The following is a 26,655-nucleotide window of genomic DNA, read 5'->3' on the forward strand; positions in this document are numbered from 1 at the left end:
AAACTGACACCCGCCAGCCACCTGTGTGCAAAGCACGTCGGTAGAACCAGTCTCGCATAAGCATACGCGTAATGTCGGTTCGGGCCGCTTCATCCAACAATACCGCCGAACCAAAGTATGACATGCTGGTAAGCAGTATGACTTATATCGCCCACAACTCACTTGTGTTCTACTCGTGCATATGACATCTATGCATAAAACCTGGCTCTGATACCACTGTTGGCGAACGTAGTAATTTCAAAAAAATTCCTATGCACACGCAAGATCATGGTGATGCATAGCAACGAGAGAGTAGAGTGTTGTCCACGTACCCTCGTAGACCGAAAGCCGAAGCGTTAGCACAACGCCGTTGATGTAGTCGCACGTCCTCATGATCCGACCGATCAAGTACCAAACGTACGGCACCTCCGAGTTCAGCACACGTTCAGCCCGATGACGTCCCTCGAACTCCGATCCAGCCGATTGTTGACGGAGAGTTTTGTCAGCACGACGGCGTGGTGACGATGATGATGTTCTATCGACGTAGGGCTTCGCCTAAGCACTGCTACAGTATTATCGAGGTGGACTATGGTGGAGGGGGGCACCGCACATGGCTAAAAGATCAAACGATCAATTTTTGTGTCTATGGGGTGCCCCCTGCCCCCTTATATAAAGGAGCAAGGGGCGGTGTGGTCGGCCAAGGAGAGGGCGCGCCAGGAGGAGTCCTACTCCCACCGGGAGTAGGACTCCCCCCTTTCCTAGTTGGAATATGATTCGGGAGAAGGAAAGAGAGAGGGGAAGAAGGAAAGAGGGGGCCGGCCCCCCTTGCCCTAAAACAATTCGGTTTGGACCATGGGGGGCACGCCCCACACTCCCCTTGCTTCCCTCTATTTCCACTAAGGCCCATGTAGGCCCATTAAGCTCCCGGGGGGTTCCGGTAACCTCCCGGTACTCCGGTAAAATGCCGTTTTCACTCGGAACACTCCCGATGTCCAAACATAGGCTTCCAATATATCAATATTTACGTCTCAACCACTTCGAGACTCCTCGTCATGTCCGTGATCACATCCGGGACTCCTAACAACCTTCGGTACATTAAAACATATAAACTCATAATATAACTATCATCGAAACGTTAAGCGTGCGGACCCTACGGGTTCGAGAACTATGTAGACATGACCGAGACATGTCTCCGGTCAATAACCAATAGTGGAACCTGGATGTTCATATTGGCTCCCACATATTCTACAAAGAGATTTTATCGGTCAGACCACATAACAACATACGTTGTTCCCTTTGTCATCGGTATGTTACTTGCCCGAGATTCGATCGTCGGTATCTCAATACCTAGTTCAATCTCGTTACCGGCAAGTCTCTTTACTCGTTTCATAATACATCATCCCGCAACTAACTCATTAGTTGCAATGCTTGCAAGGCTTATGTGATGTGCATTACCGAGAGGGCCCAGAGATACCTCTCCGACAATCGGAGTGACAAATCCTAATCTCGAAATACGCCAACCCAACAAGTACCTTTGGAGACACCTGTAAAGCACATTTATAATCACCCAGTTATGTTCTGACGTTTGGTAGCACAAAAAGTGTTCCTTCGGTAAACGGGAGTTGCATAATCTCATAGTCATAGGAACATGTATAAGTCATGAAGAAAGCAATAGCAACAAACTAAACGATCAAGTGCTAAGCTAACAGAATGGGTCAAGTCAATCACATCATTCTCCTAATGATGTGATCCCATTAATCAAATGACAACCCATGTCAACGGTTAGGAAACTTAACCATCTTTGATCAGCGAGCTAGTCAAGTAGAGGCATACTAGTGACACTCTGTTTGTCTATGTATTCACACATGTATTATGTTTCCGGTTAATACAATTCTAGCATGAATAATAAACATTTATCATGATATAAGTAAATAAATAATAACTTTATTATTGCCTCTAGGACATATTTCCTTCAGTTCCCTTTGTCATCGTTATGTTACTTGCCCGAGATTCGATCATTGGTATCTCAATACCTAGTTCAATCTCGTTACCGGCAAGTCTCTTTACTTGTTCCGTAATACATCATCCTGCAACTAACTCATTAGTTACAATGCTTGCAAGGATTATAGTGATGTGTATTACCGAGTGGGCCCAGAGATACCTCTCTGACAATCGGAGTGACAAATCCTAATCTTGAAATACGCCAACTCAACAAGTATCTTCGGAGACACCTGTAGAGCACCTTTATAATCACCCAGTTACGTTGTGACGTTTGGTAGCACACAAAGTGTTCCTCTGGTAAACGGGAGTTGCATAATCTCATAGTCATAGGAACATGTATAAGTCATGAAGAAAGCAGTAGCAACATACTTAACGATCAAGTGCTAAGCTCACGGAATGGGTCAAGTCAATCACATCATTCTCCTAATGATGTGATCCCGTTAATCAAATGACAACTCATGTCTATGGCTAGGAAATATAACCATCTTTGATCAACAAGCTAGTTAAGTAGAGACATACTAGTGACACTCTATTTGTCTATGTATTCACACATGTATCATGTTTCCGGTTAATATAATTCTAGCATGAATAATAAACATTTATCATGATATAAGGAAATAAATAATAACTTTATTATTGCCTCTAGAGCATATTTCCTTCAGTTAGGTCATCCACTTGAGGGAAAATTGCTACTGTCCTACAAAACTCTGCGCTTGAAGGCCCAACACGAGTCTACAAGAATAAAGTTGCGTAGTAGACATCAATCTCCAAGAGACCATTGTATTGAGAATCAAAAGAGAGAGAGAGAGAGAGAGAGAGTGGAAGCCATCTAGCTACTAACTACGGACCCGAAGGTCTACAAAGAACTACTCACGCATCGTCGGAGAGGCGCCAATGGAAGTGGTGAACCCCTCTGTTATGGTGTCTAGATTGGATCTGGTGGTTCTAGAGTCTGCGGCAGCTGTAATTGATTTTCGTCGACTCCCGTAGGATTTCTGGAATATTTGGGGTATTTATAGAGCAAAGAGGTGGTCCGGGGGGCACCCGAGGTGGGCACAACCCACCAGGGCGCGCCCTGGTGGGTTGTGCTCCCCTCGGAGCACCCCCAGGCGCTGCCTTGGCCCATTGGGTGTCTTTTGGTCCATAAAAAATCTTCGTGAAGTTTCGTTGCATTTGGACTCCATTTGGTATTGATTTCCTGCTATGTAAAAAACATGTAGAAAACAGCTACTAGCACTTGGCACTATGTCAATAGGTCAGTACCAAAAAAATGATATAAAATGATTATAAAACATCCAAGATTGATAATATAACATCATGGAACAATCAAAATTTATAGATACGTTGGAGATGTATCAATGCCCAGAGATACCTCTCTGATACTCGGAGTGACAAATCCTAATCTCGATCTATGCCAACTCAACAAACACCTTCGGAGACACCTGTAGAGCATCTTTATGATCACCCAGTTACGTTGTGATGTTTGATAGCACACAAGGTATTCCTCCGGTATTCGGGAGTTGCATAATCTCATAGTCGAAGGAATATGTATTTGACATGAAGAAAGCAATAGCAATAAACTGAACGATCATTATGCTAAGCTAACGGATGGGTCTTGTCCATCACATCATTCTCCTAATGATGTGCTCTCGTTATCAAATGACAACACATGTCTATGGTTAGGAAACCTTGACCATATTTGATCAACGAGCTAGTCTAGTAGAGGCTTACTAGGGACACGGTATTTGTTTATGTATTCACACATGTATTTAAGTTTCCGGTCAATACAATTATAGCATGAATAATAAACCTTTATCATGGTTAAGGAAATATAGTAATAACCATTTTATTATTACCTCTAGGGCATATTTCCATCAGAAGGAATATGTATTTGACATGAAGAAAGCAATAGCAATAAACTGAATGATCAATATGCTAAGCTAATGAATGGGTCTTGTCCATCACATCATTCTCCTAATGATGTGATCCCGTTATTAAATGACAACTCATGTCTATGGTTAGGAAACCTTAACCATCTTTGATCAATGAGATAGTCTACTAGAGGCTCACTAGGGACACGGTATTTGTTTATGTATCCACGCATGTATTTAAGTTTCCGGTCAACACAATTCTAACATGAATAATAAACCTTTATCATGATTTAGGAAATATAATAATAACCATTTTATTATTGCCTCTAGGGCATATTTCCATCAGCGGGTCCTTGCAATTTCCCTTCCTCGATGACATGTTGGATTTTGTCCCTTGGAGCTATTCAAAAAATAGAAAGTTTCCTGTTCAATCAACCTATGCTATGGAGTGGAAACACGAACATGGGAGAAAACTTAGAAGAATGGATAATATGGGACATCTAATTATTAATCCTATTTGGAGTGAGATTTGGAAGTTATCTTGCCCGTTGAAGGTATTTTTTTTCTTCATATTTTGCATGGAACTCTTTGGCAAATAGACACATAGAAGTTTCTCCCAATTTTCCTTCATGTTCCTTTGGATCAGAAGATACAAAACACATGTTATTTCAATGTCACAAAGCAAATGAGGTTTGGAAAGTGGCCAGGCTGGATCAAGTCATTAAAATAGCTTGCAAAGTTGATTATGCTGGTGAGGCTGTCCTAGAATATTTACTTTCGATACCTGAACATGAGTTGGCTATCTTGGGTATTCAGAATGTTCGTGGGATGATTGCAATTGCTACTTGGTATTTGTGGTGGGAAAGGCGAAAATTGGTCCATAAGGAGAAAACCTAAGATGCTAACCAGATTTCTATGGGGATTCACGCTATTACATTAAACTATGTTATAACTATATCACCTAAGGCTACTATGAAAAGAGGGGGTTGGACACAACCTCCGAGGGGGTTTGTAAAACTTAATGTGGTATATGCTCATGTGTCGCCGAGTACAACTGCAACATTGCCGGATATTCAAGAAAACAGTCCCAACGACCCTTAAAACCTTCTTATCTGTTATCCTAGGTAAATGGGACTTCTGTAAGTCCCATACTCTCATTAACCAAGTGTTTGCTTCATTGTTGTACTGTAAATCTCATATTCTCATTAACCAAGTGTTTGCTTCATTGTTGTACTTTAAGGTTGGCTGCAACTGGAACACGTGGGTCTTCTTAATGGTGTTTTCCCTAGGCTTTTGATTTAAGTGTGCATTTTTGCTGCCTCTATACATGGACCTACCTCTAGCAAAAAATTCTTGACATCGCCTTCAAGCTTTTGGTTTTATTAAAATATCCATGAGTCCCTACATGTCATCCCTTCTGTTGAGCCTCCCAACAAAAAAATGAGGCTCCTACATGTCATCATGTCATCGGTGCGAGCCGGTTGACGTTTGGGAGCAATCAGCTGGTGGATGCTAATCATTTGCATCTGTATTGCGGTACCGGGCTGGATATGACTGAGCAGGTGGGGTGCGGCACAGGGGGCCCGGAAGGAGAAAGGAGAGGAGATGAGGACTGAGTGGCTCCGCATGTAGTACAGTAGTGCGTTCTTCCCTTCGATTTCCTACAGACCTACATACTATTCGTAGTCGCCCCCTTTTATCGAGCTGTGATGCAGATGCTTGCGCATTGGCTTTGGCTTCAGAGGGATCGACCATGAAAATGAAGAGCACAAGATCGAAGACTGCCAACGTGCGCGGGCTCCTCTGTTCAAGCAGTTATCGTCTTCCGCTGATAAGCAGCAAGCGTGGTGACTGAGACGGACGGGAGGAAGTTTGGAGGCTCCCGACAAGGCGACAAGTGAGTACGTTCAATTTGTTTGCTGTTTCAGTGGGATTACCCGCGGAACTCGTTGTAATGTTAAATTTCTGACTGGTATGCAGTTCGATGTGTATGTGCCGTGGGGCAGCAGGATCCGCCTCTTGGCCTGGTTGCAGCGGGAGATCTCTATTGGGAAATTGAGAATTTTCCGTAGTGTGTGCGGAAGTGTCGTTCTTCTGAATCGAGCGAAGGGAGTTATAAAGGAAGATCTTGCCCTATTCTTTGCAATCTGAAGGCCTGATATTTCCTTTTAAGTTGAAGCTTGGTTTCCCAATGTTAACCTAGATCTGCAAGAACACGATCTTGCAGTTTTGGACTTCGTCACAATATATCACCAAAATTAATCAAGTTCTTGTATTTGGAGATAGAGAGGCACAATCCAGGCTCCGCGCTCTAGAGAAATTGAAGACCTTCTGGGGTTCTTATCCATGGAGCAGCAGCAGAGCTTCGAGGAGAGGACGAGCAAAGACAGCCCCGAGAAGATGGGTGACAGTGCGCTCCACCTTGCAGCAAGGGCCGGAAATGCTGCCCTTGTGCAGAAGATCTTTGCGGACTGCGATCCGGAGCTGGTCGCGGAATTGACTGACCATCAGAACCAGGACGGTGAGACAGCGCTGTATGTTTCCGCGGAGATGGGGCATGTCGAGGTTGTGTGTGAAATTCTGAAGGTTTGTGATCTGCATTCAGCATTTCTCAAGGCACACAACAGCTTTGATGCATTCCATATTGCAGCAAAGCAGGGCCATCTAGGTTAGTTCTTTACTTCTTTCCTTTCATCACTAATTCTTGTATATTGTTGAGTTTAACCACAATGTGCTATGTTTGTCAAGTCATTTATTGGACGATTATGGTTGTGTGAATTGGAATTCTTCAGTACTCCTTAGTTGGATTGTTTATAGTTGTGATTTTCTTTGTCTTGTATACAGTGACTTGTATTTCATTACCTTTGTCCCCAAAGCATTTACCAGGTGTCCGCTTTTGCATTCAATGTTTAAGAAATTTATCTGGGTGATTTGGTCCATATTCCAGCCTATATTGCCTGGTTTTCTTGGTATGGCAGGCAAAAGTGACCATGGATTCACAGTTTTATGTAGGATTTGTTGCTGTCGCGATATGCTTATAAAAAATTGATGTTGATGTATCCAAATCAGGGTATCTGATATGATTGATTAGCGAGATAATTAAATGTTGCATCTTCGTGCTTTTTTTTTTGTGCCAGCAATTTGTGCTAGAACAAATCAGCTCATGCAATTTATAATAGAAGGCAGTGGAGAAGAGCAAACCACTGTCCTACTCCTGATCCTAAGTTCCTAACTACTACTCCCTCTTCCATAATTTTGAACTAAAACCATGACAAGAATTATGGGACGGAGGGAGTATGATAGTTGTATCTTTGTGGATGTTTGGCTTAATGTTATTGTCAAGTTATTTCGGCTCATATACATGTCCCATGCTTTGTTTCGCAGTTGTTTTGCAGGAGCTACTGAAGGCTTTTCCTGCATTAGCTATGACAACAAATTCAGTAAATGCCACAGCTTTATACACTGCCGCACTTCACCGCCACATTGGTATTGTCAATCTTCTACTGGATACAGACCCAAGACTTGCCAGGATTGCAAGAAATAATGGGAAGACAGCTCTGCATATAGCAGCAAGACTGGGCAATGTGGAGGTGGTAGTGTTGTTGTTGAATAAAGATCCGGCGACTGTTTTCAGAATAGACAGGAAGGGACAAACAGCAGTGCACATGGCTTCCAAAGGCCACAATGCTGAAATTCTGCTTGAGCTACTGAAGCCCGATGTCTCAGTAATCCATTTGGAAGATAACAAGGGGGACAGGCCACTGCATGTTGCAACGCGGAAGGGAAAAACCATTGTAGGTTACCATATCTCTAAAATATCTTCTGTTTTCTTCATTATTTCATTCTTCAGATGTTAACAATTTGTTGTTGCATATTATTTCTTGTTCATCCTATGTTCATTTGCAAAGTTTGCCTGCTTAAACCAGCAATATTATATTTTCTAGAACATAAAGTATCTAAAGCAATTTACACTACATTATGTACACAAATAATGAAAAGACTTCCTTTCATAGACTTGAGAGAACTATGAAGTTCTAAGCAGTTTCAACCAGAATTTCAGTGGACTTATGTATATGTACTTACGATTTTAAGATTTTTTCTTAGTAATTTGATCCTTTTTCTGATATTCGCATAATTCCTTACAGATAGTTCAGACGCTAATATCCATTGAAGAGATTGATATCAATGCAATCAATGGAGCTGGAGAGACCGCTTTTGCCATTGCAGAGAAACTGGGTAATGAAGAGCTTGTAAACATCCTGAGGGAGGCTGGTGGAGTAACCGCAGAAGAGCAAGTAAATCCTCCGAAATCAATCAAGCGTTTTAAGCAAACACATGATGTCCAATCGCAGATCAAGCAAAAGCGTCGGACAAATATGCACTTCCACACGATCAGGAAGAGTAGTCAAAAGCTCCACACTGAGGCTCCAGTCTGCGCTTTGGCAGACGCCATGTTCAGACTTCCTGCAAAGCTCGATGAGCTACTGATTAGCCACGTCCACATGCTTCCTAGGGGTGCGGAGGATGAGATACCTCTCATCAAGCAAGATCTGGAAGAGATAATGGCCATTCTGCAGGAGCACGACCACCCAGGGAGAGCGGAAGACCGTGCTATGACGAGCAAGTGCCTGACCAAGGAGGTGCGCGAGCTGTCATACGACATGGAGGATAGCGTCGACCAGTACGTGCACGCCGTCGACACCAAGAGAAGGATTGTTCCTCGCCGTAAAAAGTACAAGATCACCTGTCGTAGGGGCAAGACCACTGCGCGGCTCCCGGAGAAGCTTAAGTGGCGTATATGGATGGCCAACAAGATCAGGGAGTTCAGTGTGCGCTCGCAAGAGGCGCTGCAGCGGTACAGCCTATTTAACCACCCTGGTGCTCATGGCATCAGCACGTCTGCTACTTCTACGAGACATGATGTGTCTTTTGGCTCTTGGTATCCCACACCGTGTGGGGAGCTTGTCGGTATAGATGGACATTTGAATACTCTTGAAGCGTGGTTGGGTAAGGATGGGGAGCAGCAGCTCAAGGTGGTATCTGTTGTTGGATCTGGAGGGGTTGGTAAGACCACACTTTCCAAAGAGCTGTACCGTAGAATCAGAGGGCAATTCGAGTGCCAGGCATTTGTGAGGACGTCCCGGAAGCCCGACATCAGGAGGCTTCTCATCAGCTTGCTCTCACAAGTCCGGCCACACCAAACCCCTCACACTTGGAAATTGCATAGTCTAATTGCCGATATCAGGACACATCTCCACGATAAGAGGTATACATGTCTCTTGATTCATAAGAATTACATTTTCTGGACAGGAATTTAATCTTGTGAGCAGGCCCTTACTGTGATTTTTCCATTATACAAACATGTTACTACGGCATCTTAGTGCACCAAAATGGTTTGTGGTTCGATTTCTTCCTTAGTTCAACGATATTTCGGTGGTGGTGAAGATTTGAAGTCACTGATAATATTTTTGTATGCAGCTATGCTGAGCCACTTTTTTTTCCTTCCAGTCCAGTAAGTATAGAGTGGCAGATTTCCAATGCGTTATTAGGCTGACAACTGTGCTAAAACATTCCTCAGGTACTTGATCGTCATTGATGATGTATGGGCTACACAAACATGGGATATCATTAATCGTGCTTTGCCGGCTGGTAATCTTTGCAGTAGAATTCTAATAACGACAGAAGTCGAAGATGTAGCTCTGAAATGTTGTGGTTATGACTCTAGGCATGTTCTTATGGTGAAACCACTTGGTTACGATGATTCAAGCAAATTATTTTTCAGCACAGCTTTTGGACTACAATATGAATGTCCTCCAGAACTCTGTGACGCTGCACATAACATTGTGAGGAAATGTGCTGGTTCACCACTAGCAATGGTTACTGTTGCTAGTCTTTTAGTAAGCCAGATTGGCAAACCAGAGAAATGGGATTATGTAAATGAAATCTTAGGTCACGGTTTGAGCACATATCCTAGCTCGGAAGGAATGAAACAAGTACTAAACCTTAGTTACAAGAATCTTCCTCATTATTTGAAGGCATGTGTGATGTATCTCAGTATATATGAAGAGGGCTACATAATTCAGAAAGATGATTTGGTAAAGCAATGGATAGCTGAAGGTCTTATCCTAGCAACAGAAGAGAAAGACAAAGAGGAAATATCAAGGAGATATTTTGATGACCTTATCAGTAGCAGAATGATCCTACCTGTATATACAAATGACAACGATGATGTTTTGTCCTGCACACTGCATCACATGGTACTTGATTTTATCAAACACAAGTCCTTAGAAGAGAATTTTGTCATCGCAATAGATCATAGTCAGACAACTGCACCACTCGCAGACAAGGTTCGTCGACTGTCTCTCCACTTTGGTAATGCAGAAGCAACGCCACCAACAAATATGAGACTATCACAAGTTCGGACTCTCGCATTTTTCGGGGTCATTGAGTGTTTTCCTTCCGTTATAGAGTTTCGGCTTCTTCAAGTCCTAATCCTACATCTTTTTGGCGATGATGAAAGTGTCAGTTTTGATCTCACTGGAATATCTGAGCTTTTTCGGTTGAGATATTTGCATGTCACATGTAATGCCACCTTAGAAGTACCACAAACTCAGATGCGAGGTTTACAATATTTGGAGACACTGAAAATAGATGCAAGAGTAAGTGCAGTTCCGTCGGACATTGTTCATTTGCCGAGCTTGTTGCACCTCAGTCTTCCTGTTGGGACAAATCTACCAAATGGTATTGACCATATGACATCGCTTTGCACACTTGAATATTTTGATATAAATGTTAACTCAATGGAGAATGTGCACAGCCTTGGTGAGCTGACCAATCTTCAGGATCTTCGGCTCACATGTTCTACAGTTCCTTCTTCTTACTTAAAGAGTAAAATCGATAGTATGGGCTCTATTCTTGCGAACCTCAGCAACCTCAGGTCTGTAACTCTGAAGTCTTCAGGTATTCTGGAGAGTGAACCTTACAGCATGATCATTTCCTGTGATGGCTTGAGCAGCGTTTCCTCTCCTCCAGCTCTTCTTCAAAGATTTGAGTGGTTGCCACGCATTTGTACCTTCTCCAGCATCCCTAAGTGGATTAGCCATCTCAACAAGCTCTGCATTTTAAAGATTGGGCTTAGGGAATTAGTGAGCAATGATGTCGCTGCTCTGAGAGGATTGCCTGCACTAACTGTTTTGTCGTTATATGTCCGAGCAAAGCCCGCAGAAAAAATTGTCTTTACTAGGGCAGGATTCTTGGTTCTCAAGTGCTTCAAGTTCAGGTGCAGTGTACCTTGGCTGGAATTTGAGGTGGATGCAATGCCTAATCTCTTGAAACTCAAGCTAAGTTTTGATGCCCATGGAGTAGATCAACATCGTACTATACCTGTCGGCATGGTGCACTTAACAGGCCTTAAGGAAATCTCTGCAAAAATTTGGGGTGCTGGTGCCAATGAAAGAAGGGCTGCAAAATCAGCGCTGATTGATGCTATAAAAATGCATTCGGGATGTCCCACCTCCAGCATACAGTGTTTAGATGGGATGTTCAGTGGTAAGGATGATAATAATAGCGGGATACAAGAGGAAGAACACTTGACTCTGCAAAAGCAATACAATATCAAGGAGGAAGACTTGATGGAACAGCATAAAGTCCGTCAAAAAGGCACGTGCGAAGATGCTCACAGAAGGTATGATGATGATTTCTCTCATTCATGTGCTTTGCTAAGTGAGTTTTGGTGGTGGCTAAACGCTTTGCTGCCATTAGGTTTTCTGCATTTTCAGATTGGAAAGCTGTTGCGGACAAGCAACCTAACAGTAGGTATGTATTTGTCAGTAGTAATTAATTATAACTGAAATAAACATATTTTGTTCTTGCTCTTGCTTCGTTCAATATCCTAATAGATGCTAAAGCTACTCAGGGATGCCACGTCTGTTGCCTTTTAAATCCTCCATGTTTTCTGATGGGCAGAGTGCACCATCCGTGCCGGGTTGGGAAGACGACCGGACTGTCAACATCAAGGAAGTGGACAGCATGGCTGAAGACAGAGACACAGAAATACAAGAGCATGGATAAAGACTCCAATAAACAGCATGTCCGAGGTGGTAAGCGGAAGCGGGAGTACGGCGGGATTTTCTGGTGATGAGGTTGGCATGCCAGACCCGGACCGCGATGGCTACGAATTTGACCCCGAGTTTGAGGTCAGCGCTTTCTTGGCCTAGTGAGATTTGATCATCTCCTCGCAGGGGGCGGACGGGGCCACGATTTGAGCACACGGAGGGCCAAGCCATGTTAGTATTTATATAAGGCCATGCATATCCCATGGTGCCTTGTTATCGGTTCTATGGGTTGCTCTGCTTGGGGCGATGGTGTGTGGTTGACCCATGGTGCCTTGTCAGTTGGGAGGGAGGAATCCGTTGATCCAATGTGCTCGGAGGCTAAGTGCCCCGGCGACTGCTCCTCCTCTTCCATTGCTCAGTCCCCAGGCTTAGTCCAGAGGAGCCGCTTGTTTTCGACGCGGGGCGCATGATGGGGGCCTTCGGCAGGCCCGATGTTCTAGTTGAGCCTCCGGTTGGGGTGTGCGGTGTTGTTGCGAAGGGGACACAGACTAAAGCAACGCCATTATCTCTAGAGGATTCTCTCACCAAGGTTACTTGTGCACTATCACAACCTCTGCTTGGCACCCTGGCGCCTTTGCATGGGGAGAAGGATGACGGGCGACAAAGCGGGCGTCTGGAAAAGAAGAACAAGGTGTGCAACATTCTGACGTCCAAGTGCGCGGAGCACAGGTTGTTAGAGACTTTTGGTGAGCTGCCGGAGGTCAGCGAAGCGGAGGGCCCTAAGCAAAAGATGAAAGCATATCTAGACATGTATAAAAAACCGCTTTCACCGCAAGTGATCAAGGGGTTGAGGACTTTGGCGGGCATCACAGAAAAGTCAAAGTTGAACCTTTCAGCATGTTTTCCACTTGATAATGTTAGCACGTAATGCTTTCAGGCTGAGACAGAAGTGCCACTCGATATGTACGATTTAATCACCGATACCATAATTAGAGCAGCTCCAACAATTCCTTCAAAAAACTTCCCGATTTCGCTGAATTTTAGAGGAAGTTTCCCGCAAAGTACTTTCGTCGCATCCCGTAAAACATCTGCCCCTAAATTTATTTTTATTTTATTTTTCATTAAACGAAACGAAATAATGGCCTAGGGCCCGCCAACAAGTGACACGCGTGATGGCCTTCGGCGGGGCGACAGTGGCGAGGTGGCGTTCCGACGGCGGGGCAATGGAAAGGCGGCGTTCTGAAGGCATGGCGGTGGCAAGGTGGTGTTCTTGCAACGGGCAGGGCGGCGGCGACGAAGCGATGTTCCAGCGGCGACGACGAGCGAGTGGCGCGTCGAGAGGTTTTAGGTGGTTACCTTGCCGCCAAAAGTTTATGGGAAACAAAACTTCCCCTAGACCTGAAGGAAGTTGGGGTCAAGTTTACAAGATCCTGTAAATTTATTGCACGTTTACGGGGTTTTCTGGAGATGATTTTTGGCCTAAATTTTACTTTACGGATACATGATCTGTTAGGGTTGCTCTTAGGCCGGGGCATAAAAGACGAGAGCTCCTAGTTGACGCTCGTGCGTCAACCAGGTGTAGATTTGCTAAAGTCTACATGAATGGGCCCACTTCACCAAGAACTTGTTTTTTAAATATTTTTCTCTTTGGTTATTTAGTCAGTTTTTCAGTGAAAAACCAGCTATTGTTTTTCAGAAGATAGAAAATTTTATAACCTATTAAAATAGGAAAATATATTTTCAAAAAAATTATATTATATGTTTTATAAAAGTTCAATGTATATTAAAAAATTATTCACCGTGTATTAAAAATATGTTCGGTTTGTATAAAGAATGGTCATCATATGTTAAAAAATGTTCAGTGTATATAACAAAAATGTTCATCATATATAAAAATATATATTCAGTTTATGTTTTGAAGAAAATTTACCTTATGCTAAAAAAAGTTCAGTGTGCTTTGGAAAAATGTTCATTGCATGCTAAAAAAGGTTCAGTGTGCATTTGAAAAAGTTCACCATATACTGCAAACCTATAAAAATGCAAAAATATATAAAAAAAGAAAACACAACATCTCAGAAAAGAAAACGTAAAAAACGAAATAGAAGCAGCTAGTTAAGTGGGCTGGCCCATCTGAAGGTTCCTTCAGTGAAGTCTCCCTTATATCACGCGCTCGGGCGTCACCTAGGATTGACCATAAAAGACCGAGTAGAGAGGATGGCATCCGACCATGTGTGGTCCTCTCATGGGCCTATTTTTCTTTCGAGATCCTTTGCTTAGGATTGACCATAAGCAAAGGAGATATAAGGGAGACTTCACTGACCTTGACTTCACAACCTCTGTTTGGCACACTCGTGGCAACATTCACTCTTGCACTGCAATGTTGCGAGGTGCGTATGGGCTCTTCAGAACCCTGACCTTGTTGAAGCAATAAACTGTACCACGGAGCCTGGTGGCAAACGCTAGGTTTTTGCACTAATAGAGGCGCTCCTAGACAGAGATTTTATTCAGATGCTGATTACCCTATGGGCGATCTTGTATTCCCGGCGTCAACCTCTGCATGAACATATCTTTCAAAGTCCATATGCCACGCACCATTTTATCTTCAAGTATATACACGAGCTAGAAGCATGCAAGCCCAAGACCACGAGTATAGTAATTAAGTACTGGAACTTTGATTTGAGCAAAGCCAAGATGGCTCCCTCCGCCTCATGGGATTGCCAAAATTAGGGTTGACGCCCTCAGGTACTATGGGTTTCTTCTCGGCATATTGCCGGTTGGAGCCACACCGCCCGCACGCCCACACGCTGGCAATGCATGCTGGCACGCCACGCCCTGTTGGCAAAAAAAGGAGCACTTTAGCGATTGATTTAATCCCTAAGCAAATCAAGAGCATGACAAGCACAACATGAAGCTCATACCGAAACGTAAACATGTGAGCCCGGACAAAATATAGAATCGAAACATTTATGAACACAACATATAGCCGGCTAGCACATAAACAAGAAAGTAGGGGATGATCGAATCATACCCTCTAGTCGGCCACGCCGAAGCAGAGGCCGCATTAGCGACTGTGGCTTCTTCTTAGTGGCGTAGTCGAAGCCGAGGATGAAGACACGAACAAACCAGGAGGAGTCACACTGAGACGGTCCCTAAAAACCTTATCGCCCTTCTCCCGGTGAATGATCTCAAAGGACAGGGTTCCGATGTCCTGCTTTCCTGTTCGGCCGCACACGCGGTCGACATGATGAAATTGCTGGAGGCAACACCAAGCTTCGAGCAGTGGATGACTGCTAGGGCTGTGCGAGGAGGAATGAGTTGGTTCGCCATCTGGCTGGTCAACGCCTCCTATATAACAGCAAACAGGGCGAAAATTGTCAGCGAATAGGGCATTAGGGGCAAAGAAGCCATCCACCAATGTCAAATGGCCGGGTGCCCTGTTGCGGTTGAGCACTTGATGGGCCGAAATCACTGTTCTGACCTTGTCAACGTTTATAGTCACAAACTGAACTCGACGCGAAAGTATTTCGTGATTTGACCCTTTTAGAAACGCCAGGGTCCGCGGCGTTTCCACCCAACATAGAAACGCCAAGCAAGCTAAAAGGGTCAAATCGTGAAATACTTCTCGGGTTCAGTTTGTGACAATAAACACTGACAAGGTCAGAACAGTGATTTCGGCCCACTTGATGACCCTTGAAATCGAGAGCACGCACTTCCGCACGCTCCGCGTCTGCAAGAACCGCTTGCATCATCGCCATCTCATCCGTGTAGTCCTCATCGTCGAACGACTCAACGTAATGCTCGTATATGTAGCCATCTCATCCGTGTAGTCCTCATCGTCGGATGACTCATCCGGATTCATTGTGTCAAGGAAGAAGGGGACAAAAACATTAGCACATGCATTTCACCGAACACTTGCCGGACATGGTGAGTACAGTAGGGGCGGATGATATCCGTGCGGCGGACGGAGGAGAGGTGTACTACAAAAATCGTCTCGATCGAGGCGACCCACGAGGGCCGCTGGGCTGGGCAGAGATAACGTATCTTAAAGACTAGTTGCCATCGATCCTCTTAAAATGTACTAGTATGTCAGTCCATTTGCAATTTTTTTTCAGCCGATGCAGTTGAGATTCCCCATTGATAGCATTTGGTAGGGGAACCAAGCGGTTGACCATGGAGGTGTAGGCTAGGAGAAGCCAGAGGGAGGAAGGAGTGGGCTGAGAAATTTATTTTGATTGGATGAACACCAATGTGCTCTCGTCTGAAGGAACTCCACAACCACAGGTACGGTTGCGTGTCATCTTTGTTGATCTCGGCGTCTCTCTCTGTTGGTTTATAGATCCATGATGTACTCTAAGCTGGCTTTGGTTTCAGGGAGATCTAATGGAGACTCCAGTCTGCGCTTTGGTGGACGCCATGTTCAGACTTCCTGCAAAGCTCGACAGGTTACTGGTCAGTCACGGCCACATGCTGCCCCGGGGGGCGGTGGACGAGATACCTCTCATCAAGCAAGATCTTGAGAAGATTGTAGCCATCCTCCAGGAACACGGCGACTCGGGAGCAGAGGACTGTTCTATGACGGTCAATTGCCTGACCAAGGAGGTGCGCGAGCTGTCCTACGACATGGAGGACACCGTCGACCAGTATGAGCACGCCGCTGATTCCAGGAGAGGAATATTATCTCCTCGCCGCAAGAAGTACAAGATCACTCGCGGTAGGAGCAAGCCCACATCGGGGCTGCGGGAGAAGCTCAAGTGGCGTCTATGGATGGCCAACAAGATCATGGAGTTCAGTGTGCGCTCCCAGGAGGCGCTTCAGCGGTACAGCTTCTTTAACCACCTTGGTGACAATGGTAGCAGTGCTGCTGCTTCTGCTTCTACTAGATGTGATGATGCATCTTTCCGCTCTTGGCATCCCACGCCATATGGGGAGCTTGTCGGTATCGACGAAAATGTGAATAAGCTTGAAGCGTGGCTGGGTAAGGATGGAGAGCAGAAGCTCAAGGTGGTGTCTGTTGTTGGATCTGGAGGGATTGGTAAGACCACGCTTGTCAAAGAGCTGTACCGTAGAATCAGAGGGCAATTTGAGTGCCGGGCATTTGTGCGTTTGTCCCGAAAGCCTGATATCAGGAGGCTTCTCATCAGCATGCTCTCACAAATTCGGCCACACCAGCCCCCTCACACTTGGAAGGTGCATAGCCTAATTGCTGACATCAGGGCACATCTCCAACATAGAAGGTATATATATTTTTATCTTCATTGATCACATATTCTAACATTGATTGATGTCTCCTTCAGTTGGATGATTTTATGGAGGTGGTGATGCTTGTTTGAAGTTAGTTTTGTAAAGTGGATTTTTATTTCGCTGGGTTGTGAAGTGAGAAGTTGCTTTAGAATTTTCTCATTCTTTTTTATTTTGCAAGAAAACCAATGATTGTCTTACGAAGTTCAGCTGAGCCACTTCCTTCTTTCTTCTAGTCCGTTAATGATAGACTAGTCTTTTCGGCAGAATAATATCTCTGTTAATGATATAATAATAATCTTTCTGATTATTTCTGATTTGATATTTGCTATTAGGCTGACAACTATGCGAAAACTTTCCTCAGGTACTTGATCGTAATTGATGATGTATGGGCTACGCAAACATGGGATATCGTTAGCCGTGCTTTGCCGGGTGTTAATCTTTGCAGCGGCATACTTATAACTACAGAAATCAATGATGTAGCTCTGAAATGTTGTGGTTATGACTGTAAATATGTTCTCACGGTGAAACCACTTATTGACGATGATTCAAGCAAATTATTTTTCAGCACAGCTTATGGTCGTCGACTTGAATGTCCACCAGAACTTGGTGAACTTTCAAAGAGTATTATAAGAAAATGCGCTGGTTTGCCACTAGCAATTGTTACTGTTGCCAGTCTTTTAAGCCGGATGAACAAACCAGAGCAATGGGATTATGTAAATAAATCCTTGGGTTATGGTTCGAGGACAAATCCTACTTCGGAGGGGATGAAACAAGTACTAAACCTTAGTTACAGCAATCTTCCTGAGCATATGAAGGCATGTGTGATGTATCTCGGTATATATCAAGAGAACTACATAATTCAGAAGGATGATTTGGCAAAGCAATGGATAGCCGAAGGTTTTATCCGTGCAACAGAAGAGAAAGACAAGGAAGAAATATCAAGGAACTATTTCAATGAGCTTATCAGTAGCAGAATGATCCAACCTGTACATATAAATGACAACGATGATGTTCTGTCATGCAGTGTGCATTATATGGTACTTGATTTTGTCTCACGCAAGTCCACAGAAGAGAATTTTGTCACCACAATAGATCATTATCAGACAACTGCAAGACTAGCCGACAAGGTCCGTCGACTGTCTCTTCACTTTGGTAATGCAGAAGCAACACCACCAGCAAATATGAGCCTATCCCAAGTTCGAACTCTTGCGTTTTTTGGGGTCTTCAAGTGTTTACCTTCCATTGTCGAGTTTGGGCTTCTTCAAGTTCTAATCCTACATCTTTGGGGTGATGATGAGAGCATTTGTTTTGATCTCACTAGCATATGTGAGCTTTTTCGGCTGAGATACTTGCATGTCACATCCAATGTCACCTTAGAAGTACAACAAACCCAGATCCGAGGTCTACAATATTTGGAATCACTGAAAATAGATACAGGAGTAAGTGCAGTCCTATCAGACATTGTTCATTTGCCCAGCTTGTTGCACCTCAGTCTTCCCGTTGGGACAAATCTACTAAACGGTATTGGTCAAATGACATCCCTTTGCACACTCGGATATTTTGATCTATGTGCTACTTCAGTAGAGAATGTGCACAGCCTCGGCGAGCTGAAAAGTCTCTGGGATCTCCGGTTCACCTGTTCAACAGTGCATTCTTGTCATCTAAAGAGCAAAATGGATAGTGTGGGCTCCATTCTCGCGAAACTCAGCAATCTCAGGTCTCTAACTCTGAAGCCTTCAAGTATTCTGGATGCTGGGCCTTCCAGCATTAGCATTTCGTGTGATGGATTGAGCAGTGTACCCTCTCCTCCGGCGTTTCTTCAAAGATTTGAGTGGTCGCCAAGTATTTGCACCTTCTCCAGCCTCCCAAAGTGGATCAGACATCTCGACAAGCTCTGCATCTTAAAGATTGGGATTACTGAACTAGCGTGGGAGGATGTTGATGTTCTCAGAGGATTGCCTGCGCTCACTGTTTTGTCGTTGTACGTCCGGGCAAAGCCCGTGGAAAGGATTGTCTTCAATAAGACAGGATTCTCAGCTCTGAAGTACTTCAAGCTCTGGTGCAGTGTACCTTGGCTAGAATTTGAGGTGGATGCAATGCCTAATCTCCGGAAACTGAAACTAGGTTTTGATGTCCATGGAGCAGATAAGCTTGGACCTGTTGGCATCGAGCACTTGTCAAGCCTTAAGGAGATCTCAGTGAAAATTGGGGGTGTCTCTACCGATGACCCTGATAGAAGGGCTGCAGAATCGGTGTTGAGTCATGCCATAAATATGCATCCAACACGTCCCATCTCCAACATACAGTGTGTAGATGGGATGTTCACTAGTAAGGATGATAAGAATAGTGGAGTAGAGCTGCAAAAACAATATAAGATCATCGATGATGACGCAGTTGAACAGAGTGTAGTCCTTCAAATGGGCTCCAGTGAAGATGCTCAGAGCAGGTATGGACAGTGATTTTCTTCTCGTTCGTGCGATTCACTCGTTGAGTTTTATTGGAAGCTAAATGCTGGCTGTCATGCATCAGGTGTTTGGATAGGCAAAATGCGGCGGACAAGCAGGTGAGGTGGATGGATATCAGTGAGAAGACACAGGAGCTCATCCCCAACATTGAAAAGGTAATTAACGAACCATTTGGATGCCAAAGCCTTACACACGTTGCTCTCCACGAGTAATTAATCCACCGTAGTAAAATTGTTGGACGGTGCATGATTAGTTCTTCCCACATTTGGTTGTGCGTCACAGAAGGACCATGCCAAGCAGGTGAGGATGGAGGAGATCAGCTATCGGATACAGGAGCTCGTCCCCAGGATAAAAAAGGTAACGAACGAACCGTACGAGCGCCAAATGAGCCGTACCGGCACGGCTCTGCCAAGGAATTAATCCACTGTTAGTAACTTTTCCCCGTTAGGATCGCGCATCAGACGGAAGAAGCATCGCTGAGCGGGTGAGGAGGACGAAGATCAGCGAGCGGCTACGGAATCTGCAAGGGCTCGTCCCCAACATGGAGAAGGTAATTAACAAACTGTTCGAACGCCAAAGCCATACGCTGGCACGGCTCTGCGAGGAATTAATCCACTGGTAGTAAGAAATTGTTGGACTGGTTTACTTTCCCCATTTGTTTCGTGTGCGGAGCTAGCAGAGTCAGACTGGTCTTGAGCTAACTGGTTTACTTGACATCGCTGCAGCAAACCAACACGTCCGACATGTTGGATATGGCTGTGGATTACATCAAGGAACCCCAGATGAAGATCAAGGTATGTACATGTACATGTGGTGATATACAGTGAGATAAGACCAGAAATGCTGATATATATCAACAACTAGATTAGCCGTGTGATCGAGGGCATTACGCCTAAATCCATCCAAATCACATACGCATACGCATGCTACTAATTTCGTTGAGCATGCAGCCCCTTTCTGTTTCTGTTGACCACTTTGAATTTTGTCGAGCTGACCACGTACGGACCTCGTCATGGCGGTCTCTTGTTGATTCCCTGAAGGCGATGAAGGAAGAAGAGGCGAATTGCACCTGCTTGCCGAGCAAGCAGAAGCACTCGCCGGCTGATGAAGCTCAACCGCCGGTGCCCGGTGCAAAGCAAGCCGACGCTGGATGAAGCATCCGCGGTACCGTACCCCTAGCTAGCTAGTCTCTTTCCTTGTTTGATTCTAGGCACCACTGGTAGTAGCACAAAATGAGTAGCATCAAGTCTGTGCCAGTGCAGGGTGGCCATCGCATGCAGAACATCAAGGGAAGCACGAAACGAGATCGATCAAGTTTGTATATGCAAGCCGTTAGCATGCGTGGGCCACATGTTCCGCCATTCTATATCCGTTGCGATGCTGTCTTGTTGCCAAGTAAATTTAATACTTCCTGCATAAAGAAATGGCAAATTTTAACATGGTCCCTCTTACCTCCTTTTTTTACATGTGAGGTAAGAAGGTAAGAGTTAATCAAGCCATTCATTGATGAGATCAACGGCTAAGATCTATTTTATACTCTTACCTCTCATGTGAAAAGAGGGGGTAAGAGGGACCATGTTAAAACTGCTCGAAAGAAATATAAGAGCGTTTAGATCAGAGGGAGTACTACAGTACCTAGCTGCAAAAACCATTTTACACGACAGGCCAACAACCGGAGCACTCGTAAAACCGTACGCCACAAAGCAAATCCTCGCGGTATTAGCGGCAGCATGACACGCTTCACGGAGAGCGTGATGATGCGCTCATAGCGTGCGGCACCTCGGGCCAGCAGGTGGCAGTCACCTACGAATACGATGGCAGCTCGGTGAACTCACTTGAAGCAATCGAGGGCAATGGTCTTTTGTTCAAGTGTATGTATGTGGATTGCCTAGCCCTTCCGCTGGACTGTCCCCTGCGGCGAGGCTGGCATCCATCGAGAGGTCCGGCCGGCCGGAAGTCATAGACTTGACGGACGACAGATTCCACGACGGCGGCCTCATGGCGGCTATCAATGATGACTGGCCCAGTTTGAGGTGCGCTCCGCCGTCGCCGCCGCCGCCAGAATCGACCTCGGGGCACTTCTCGCCGCAAGCTCAGAAAACAGCCAAGCAGCTTAGGCACACAGTCAGTGATATCAGCTATTCACAGGTCAAGCAAGCGTGTCAAACCAACAAGAGAATTCAACAACTACAGGCTCCTGTCTGCGCTATGGCGGACGCCATGTTCAGGCTCCCGGAGAAGCTGGACGGGTTACTGGCCAGCCATGGCCAAACGCTGCCCCGGGGCGCGGGGGAGGAGATACCTCTCATCAAGCAAGATCTGGAGAAGATGGTCGCCATTCTCCAGGAGCACGGTGACTCCAGAGCAGAGGACCGTGTTATGACGGCCAAGTGCCTGGCCAAGGAGGTCCGCGAGCTCTCGTACTACATGGAGGACAGCGTCGACCAGCACGAGCAGGCCGCCACCACCAGCAGATGGATAGCTCCTCGCCGTAGGAAGCACACGCTCGCTCGTCATAGAGTTACACGGCTTCCGGAGAAACTCAGGTGGCGCCTATGGATGGCCAACAAGATCAGGGAGTTCAGCTTGCGCTCGCAGGGGCAGGAGGCGCTTCTTTAACCACCATGGTGACAATGACATCAGAGCTGCTTCCATTGGTGGCACTAGCAGCAGCACTCCTCCTAGACATGATGCGTCTTTTGGCTCTTGGTACCCCACGCCGTATGAGGAGCTTGTTGGTGTAGGTGAACATGTGAATAATCTTGAAGCGTGGCTGGGTAGGGATGGAGAGCAGAGGCTCAAGGTGGTTACTGTTGTTGGATCTGGAGGGATTGGTAAGAGCACGCTTGTCAAAGAGCTGTGCCGTAGAATCAAAGGGCAATTCGAGTGCCGGGCATTTGTGAGGACGTCCCGGAAGCCTGACATCAGGAGGCTTCTCATCAGCATGCTCTCACAAGTCCGGCCACACCAAACCTCTCACACTTGGAAATTGCATAGTCTAATTGCCGACATCAGGACACATCCCCAAGATAAGAGGTATACTACATGTTTCTCTATTGATTCATATAGAAATTGCATTTTCTGGACTTCTGTGGTGTAGCTATGCGGGGCCACTTTCTTTTTTCTTTCTAGTCCGGTAAGGATAGAATGACAGAGTTCTGATTTGCTATTAGGCTGACAACTGTGCTAAAACATTCCTCAGGTACTTGATCGTAATTGATGATGTATGGGCTATGCAAACATGGGATATAGTTAGCCGTGCCTTGCCAGATGATAATCTTTGCAGTGGAAATGTGGAATACTTATAACTACAGAAATAGATGATGTAGCTCTGAAATGTGGTGGTTATGACTCTAAGTATGTTCTTCCGATGAAACCACTTGGTCACGATGATTCAAGGAAATTATTTTTCAGAACAACTTTTGGTCCACAATATGAATGTCCTCCAGAACTCAGTGAAGTTGCAAATGATATAGTAGGGAAATGTGCTGGTTTCCCACTAGCAGTGGTTACTATTGCCAGTCTTTTAGCAAACCAGATGGGCAAACCAGAGCAGTGGAATTTTGTAAATAAATCCTTAGGTCATGGTTTGAGGACAAATCCTGCTTCAGAGGGGATGAAACAAGTACTAAACCTTAGTTACAACAATCTTCCTCTGCATTTGAAGGCATGCCTGATGTATCTCAGTATATATCAAGAGGATTACATAATTCAGAGGAATGATTTGGTAAAGCAATGGATAGCTGAAGGTCTTATCCATGCAACAGAAGAGAAAGACATGGAGGAAATATCAAGGATCTGTTTTGATGAGCTTATCAGTAGAAGACTGATCAAACCTGTACATATAAATGACAATGGTGATGTTTTGTCCTGCACAGTGCATCATATGGTACTTGATTTTATCAAACACAAGTCCTTAGAAGAGAATTTTGTCACCGCAATAGATCCTTGTCAGACAACTGCACCACTCGCAGACAAGGTTCGTCGACTGTCTCTTCACTTTGGTAATGCAGAAGCAACCCCACCAACAAATATGATACCATCACAAGTTCCAACTCTTGCATTTTTCGGGGTCATCAAGTGTTTGCCTTCCATTGTGGAGTTTCAGCTTCTTCAAGTTCTAATCCTTCATCTCTGGGGCGAGGATGAAAGCATCAGTGTTGATCTCACCGGAATATCTGAGCTATTTCGGCTGAGATATTTGTATGTCACATGTAATGCCACCTTAAAATTACCACAAACCCAGATGCGGGGTCTACAATTAATATTTGGAGACACTGAAAATAGATGCAAGAGTAAGCGCAGTTCCGCCGGACGTTGTTCATTTGCCGGGCTTATTGCACTTAAGTCTTCCTGTTGAAACAAATTTGCCCAATGTATTGGCCGCATGACATCGCTTTGCACCCTTGGATATTTTGATCTAAGTGTTAACTCGATAGATAATGTGGAGAGCCTCAGTGAGCTGATCAATCTTCAAGATCTTCGGCTCACCTGCTCTACAGTTCATTCTTCTTATTTAAAGAGCAAAATGGATATTATGGGCTCTATTCTTGCGAAACTCAGCAACCTCAGGTCTGTAACTCTGGAGCCTTCAGGTATTCTCGACAGTGGACCTTCCAGCATGAGCATTTCCTGTGATGGCTTGAGCACCGTTTCCAGCATCCCCAGGTGGATTGGACACCTCAACAAGCTCTGCATTTTAAAGATTGGGGTCAGGGAACTAGCGAACAATGATGTTTGTTAGAGTTGTGTCGAATATTATTGTACAAGGTAGGTTACAGTTGGACTCTGAGTTGTACGGTGTGTAGATAGAATATGGAGTCGTGTCCAAGTAGACACTTATATCCTAAGCCTCTTATATATGAGGGGGTAGACACACGATGTAACCTATGCCAACATAATAGCACGGACACGCGGGGGAGCCGGCGGCGTGTGCCGGCGCCCGAGCGGCCGGGGTGCGGTATTGTGACGGTGTCATGGGAAGGAGCGCCCGTAGTCATGCCCCGGGAATGTAGCCATATCGATGAACCTCGTTAACAAATCTCGGTGTCGTGCCTCGTGTGATTGCTTGGTCCTCGGTAGATTGACGGTATGCCTCGGATTATTCCAACAATATTCTCAGAAGATTGCCTGCATTAACTGTTTTGTCATTATATATCCGAGCAAAGCCTGCAGAAAGGATTGTCTTCACTAAGACAGGATTCTCGGTTCTCAAATGCTTCAAGTTCAGGTGCAGTGTACCATGGCTGGAATTTGAGGTAGATGTCATGCCTAATCTCTTGAAACTCAAGTTAATTTTCGATGGCCATGGAGTAGATGAACATGTTATGGTACATGTCGGTATCATGCACTTAACATGCCTTAAGGAAATCTCTGCAAAAATTGGGGGTGCTGGTGCCAGTGACCTCTATAGAAGGGCTGCAGAATCAGCTTTGATTGAAACTATTAAGCTGCATCCGGCATGTCCCACCTTCAACATACACATAACCCTGCAAAAACAATGCGAGATCATGGAGAAAGATTCCATGAAACACCATGGAGTCCTTCAAAAGGGTTCTAGGGAAGATGCTCGATGCAGGTACGGACAGCAATTTCTCTCTCGTTCGTGCACTTTGCACATTGGGTTTTGTTGGAGCCTAAACACTTGCTATCATCAGATTTTTGGCGCCTTCGGACTGGAAAAATGTTGAGGCGAGAGAACCGAACCGAGACCAGGCGGCGATGGTGTCGGACTCGGATCTGGTGGAGCGACTGAGGGAGGTGCTGTGGGAGTCGGACCTCACAAGTCACAACCACGAGCACCGGTGCCCTGTGCCGCCGCCTTGAGGAGGACTTCGGGGTCGACCTGTCAGACAAGAAGACCTTCGTCCGGGAGCAGGTCGACCTCTTGCTCTCCGAGCTTTGCCGGCAAGGCTGAGCCGGAGGATGTGCCTGTGGAGGAGGATCTGCTGGACGTGATACTGGTGGCTGGGGAAGGAGGAGAGGGTAGTGGCGTGGACAAGGGTGAGGAGCAGCAGCAGGAGGAGGACGAGGAGTTGTTGGAGGAAGAGGAGGAGGACGACGAGGAAAGTGGCGGCAGCCGGAAGAAGCGGCGGTTGGGTGACGGCAAGAGAAAGGCTGGTGGCTTTACAAAATTATGCAGCATTTCCCCAGTGCTGAAAGAGTTAGTTGGTGCCTCTGAGTTAGCCAGGACAGAGGTTGTCAAGAAGCTTTGGGCATATATTCGAGAAGATAATTTGCAAGACCCAAGCAATAGGAGGAAGATAGTGTGTGATGAAGAGGTTGAAGAAGATCTTTAACATCAATTCAATTGATATGTTCCAAATGAATAAAGCTTTGAGCAAGCACATTTGGCCATTGGATACTGAGGGTCCGGTCTCACCTAAGAAATCGACACCCAAAGAGGAGCCTCAAAAGAGAGTCAGAAGTAAAGGAAACAAGCAAAAAGGCCGATCCAATGGGTCTGGTTCAGGTCTTCTTGCGCCCCTTCAACTTTCGGACAATTTAGTAAAATTTATTGGCACTGGTGAGATTATGTTGTCACGATCTGATGTTGTGAAGAGAATGTGGGTTTATATAAAAGAGAATGACTTGCAGGATCCTTCTGACCGGAGGAAAATAATCTGTGACACGAAGCTGAGGGATCTATTCCAAGTTGAATCGTTCACTGGATTCATGGTTTCCAAGCTGCTCAATCCTCATTTTACAAAGGCAAAATAGGAGTGTTATGACCGGCCAGGTCTATGGCCGCCGGAGGCCCACTAGGCAGGCTTAAGGCGCAAGTTATTTTAGTTTATTTTCAGATTATGATTATATATACAAGTGGTAAGACTATTTTGAGGATTAAGCAATAAGACTATTCTATTGCCCGGCTCCCAGAGGAGCCGGAACCCTAAACCCTAGCCTCTCTCTCTCCTGCGCCGCCGCCACCCAGCCGCAAGGACGGCGCCTCGCCGCCGGCCGCCGCGTTCTAGCCCATGCCCCGCTCCCTTCTTTCCCTACCACCTACGACCTAGAGGAGCCCGAACCCTAGCTCCTAACACC

The 26,655-nt window shown here is 45.3% G+C and overlaps 2 protein-coding genes and 2 pseudogenes across 10 annotated transcripts; all 4 read left to right on the forward strand.

The window, feature by feature from the left end:
- Positions 1-5,357: 5,357 nt before the first annotated feature.
- Positions 5,358-12,203, forward strand: LOC125510297 (disease resistance protein RGA5-like). Of its 8 annotated transcripts, none has more exons than XM_048675443.1 (8): positions 5,358-5,487; positions 5,594-5,748; positions 5,832-6,519; positions 7,236-7,645; positions 7,997-9,117; positions 9,430-11,535; positions 11,613-11,666; positions 11,817-12,203. In XM_048675443.1, the coding sequence occupies exons 3-8, from the start codon at positions 6,198-6,200 to the stop codon at positions 11,986-11,988; spliced, it is 4,185 nt and encodes a 1,394-aa protein (XP_048531400.1). In that variant the 5' UTR covers positions 5,358-5,487; positions 5,594-5,748; positions 5,832-6,197; the 3' UTR covers positions 11,989-12,203. The 8 variants fall into 8 exon arrangements, with proteins under 8 accessions (XP_048531400.1, XP_048531398.1, XP_048531399.1 ...); XM_048675441.1 differs by having other exon boundaries at positions 5,359-5,490; positions 5,567-5,748; XM_048675442.1 differs by having other exon boundaries at positions 5,360-5,487; positions 5,567-5,748.
- A 2,098-nt stretch (positions 12,204-14,301) lies between these two features.
- LOC125510299 (disease resistance protein RGA5-like) lies at positions 14,302-21,050 on the forward strand. Of its 2 annotated transcripts, XM_048675450.1 has the most exons (9): positions 14,302-16,186; positions 16,277-17,139; positions 17,508-19,592; positions 19,676-19,766; positions 19,894-19,968; positions 20,060-20,161; positions 20,337-20,405; positions 20,652-20,775; positions 20,874-21,050. In XM_048675450.1, the coding sequence occupies exons 1-8, from the start codon at positions 16,142-16,144 to the stop codon at positions 20,763-20,765; spliced, it is 3,444 nt and encodes a 1,147-aa protein (XP_048531407.1). In that variant the 5' UTR covers positions 14,302-16,141; the 3' UTR covers positions 20,766-20,775; positions 20,874-21,050. The 2 variants fall into 2 exon arrangements, with proteins under 2 accessions (XP_048531407.1, XP_048531405.1); XM_048675448.1 differs by having other exon boundaries at positions 14,303-16,186; positions 20,652-21,050.
- Positions 21,051-21,186: 136 nt separating this feature from the next.
- On the forward strand, positions 21,187-25,301 carry LOC125507278 (annotated as a pseudogene).
- Positions 25,302-25,332: 31 nt separating this feature from the next.
- Positions 25,333-26,331, forward strand: LOC125556535 (annotated as a pseudogene).
- The last annotated feature ends 324 nt before the right edge of the window (positions 26,332-26,655 follow it).

Source organism: Triticum urartu, chromosome 5 (genome assembly GCF_003073215.2).
Source record: "Triticum urartu cultivar G1812 chromosome 5, Tu2.1, whole genome shotgun sequence".
Lineage (NCBI taxonomy): Eukaryota > Viridiplantae > Streptophyta > Magnoliopsida > Poales > Poaceae > Triticum > Triticum urartu.

Excerpts from the sequence above, each read along its gene's own strand:
- LOC125510297 (XM_048675443.1), top strand. The coding sequence starts at position 6,198 with ATGGAGCAGCAGCAGAGCTTCGAGGAGAGGACGAGCAAAGACAGCCCC. Across the intron at positions 9,118-9,429 it reads ACACATCTCCACGATAAGAG|GTACTTGATCGTCATTGATG; the intron begins GTATACATGTCT and ends AACATTCCTCAG. Across the intron at positions 11,667-11,816 it reads GACAAGCAACCTAACAGTAG|AGTGCACCATCCGTGCCGGG; the intron begins GTATGTATTTGT and ends TCTGATGGGCAG.
- LOC125510299 (XM_048675450.1), top strand. The coding sequence starts at position 16,142 with ATGAACACCAATGTGCTCTCGTCTGAAGGAACTCCACAACCACAG. Across the intron at positions 19,593-19,675 it reads AGTGAAGATGCTCAGAGCAG|GTGTTTGGATAGGCAAAATG; the intron begins GTATGGACAGTG and ends GTCATGCATCAG. Across the intron at positions 20,406-20,651 it reads AACCCCAGATGAAGATCAAG|GCGATGAAGGAAGAAGAGGC; the intron begins GTATGTACATGT and ends GATTCCCTGAAG.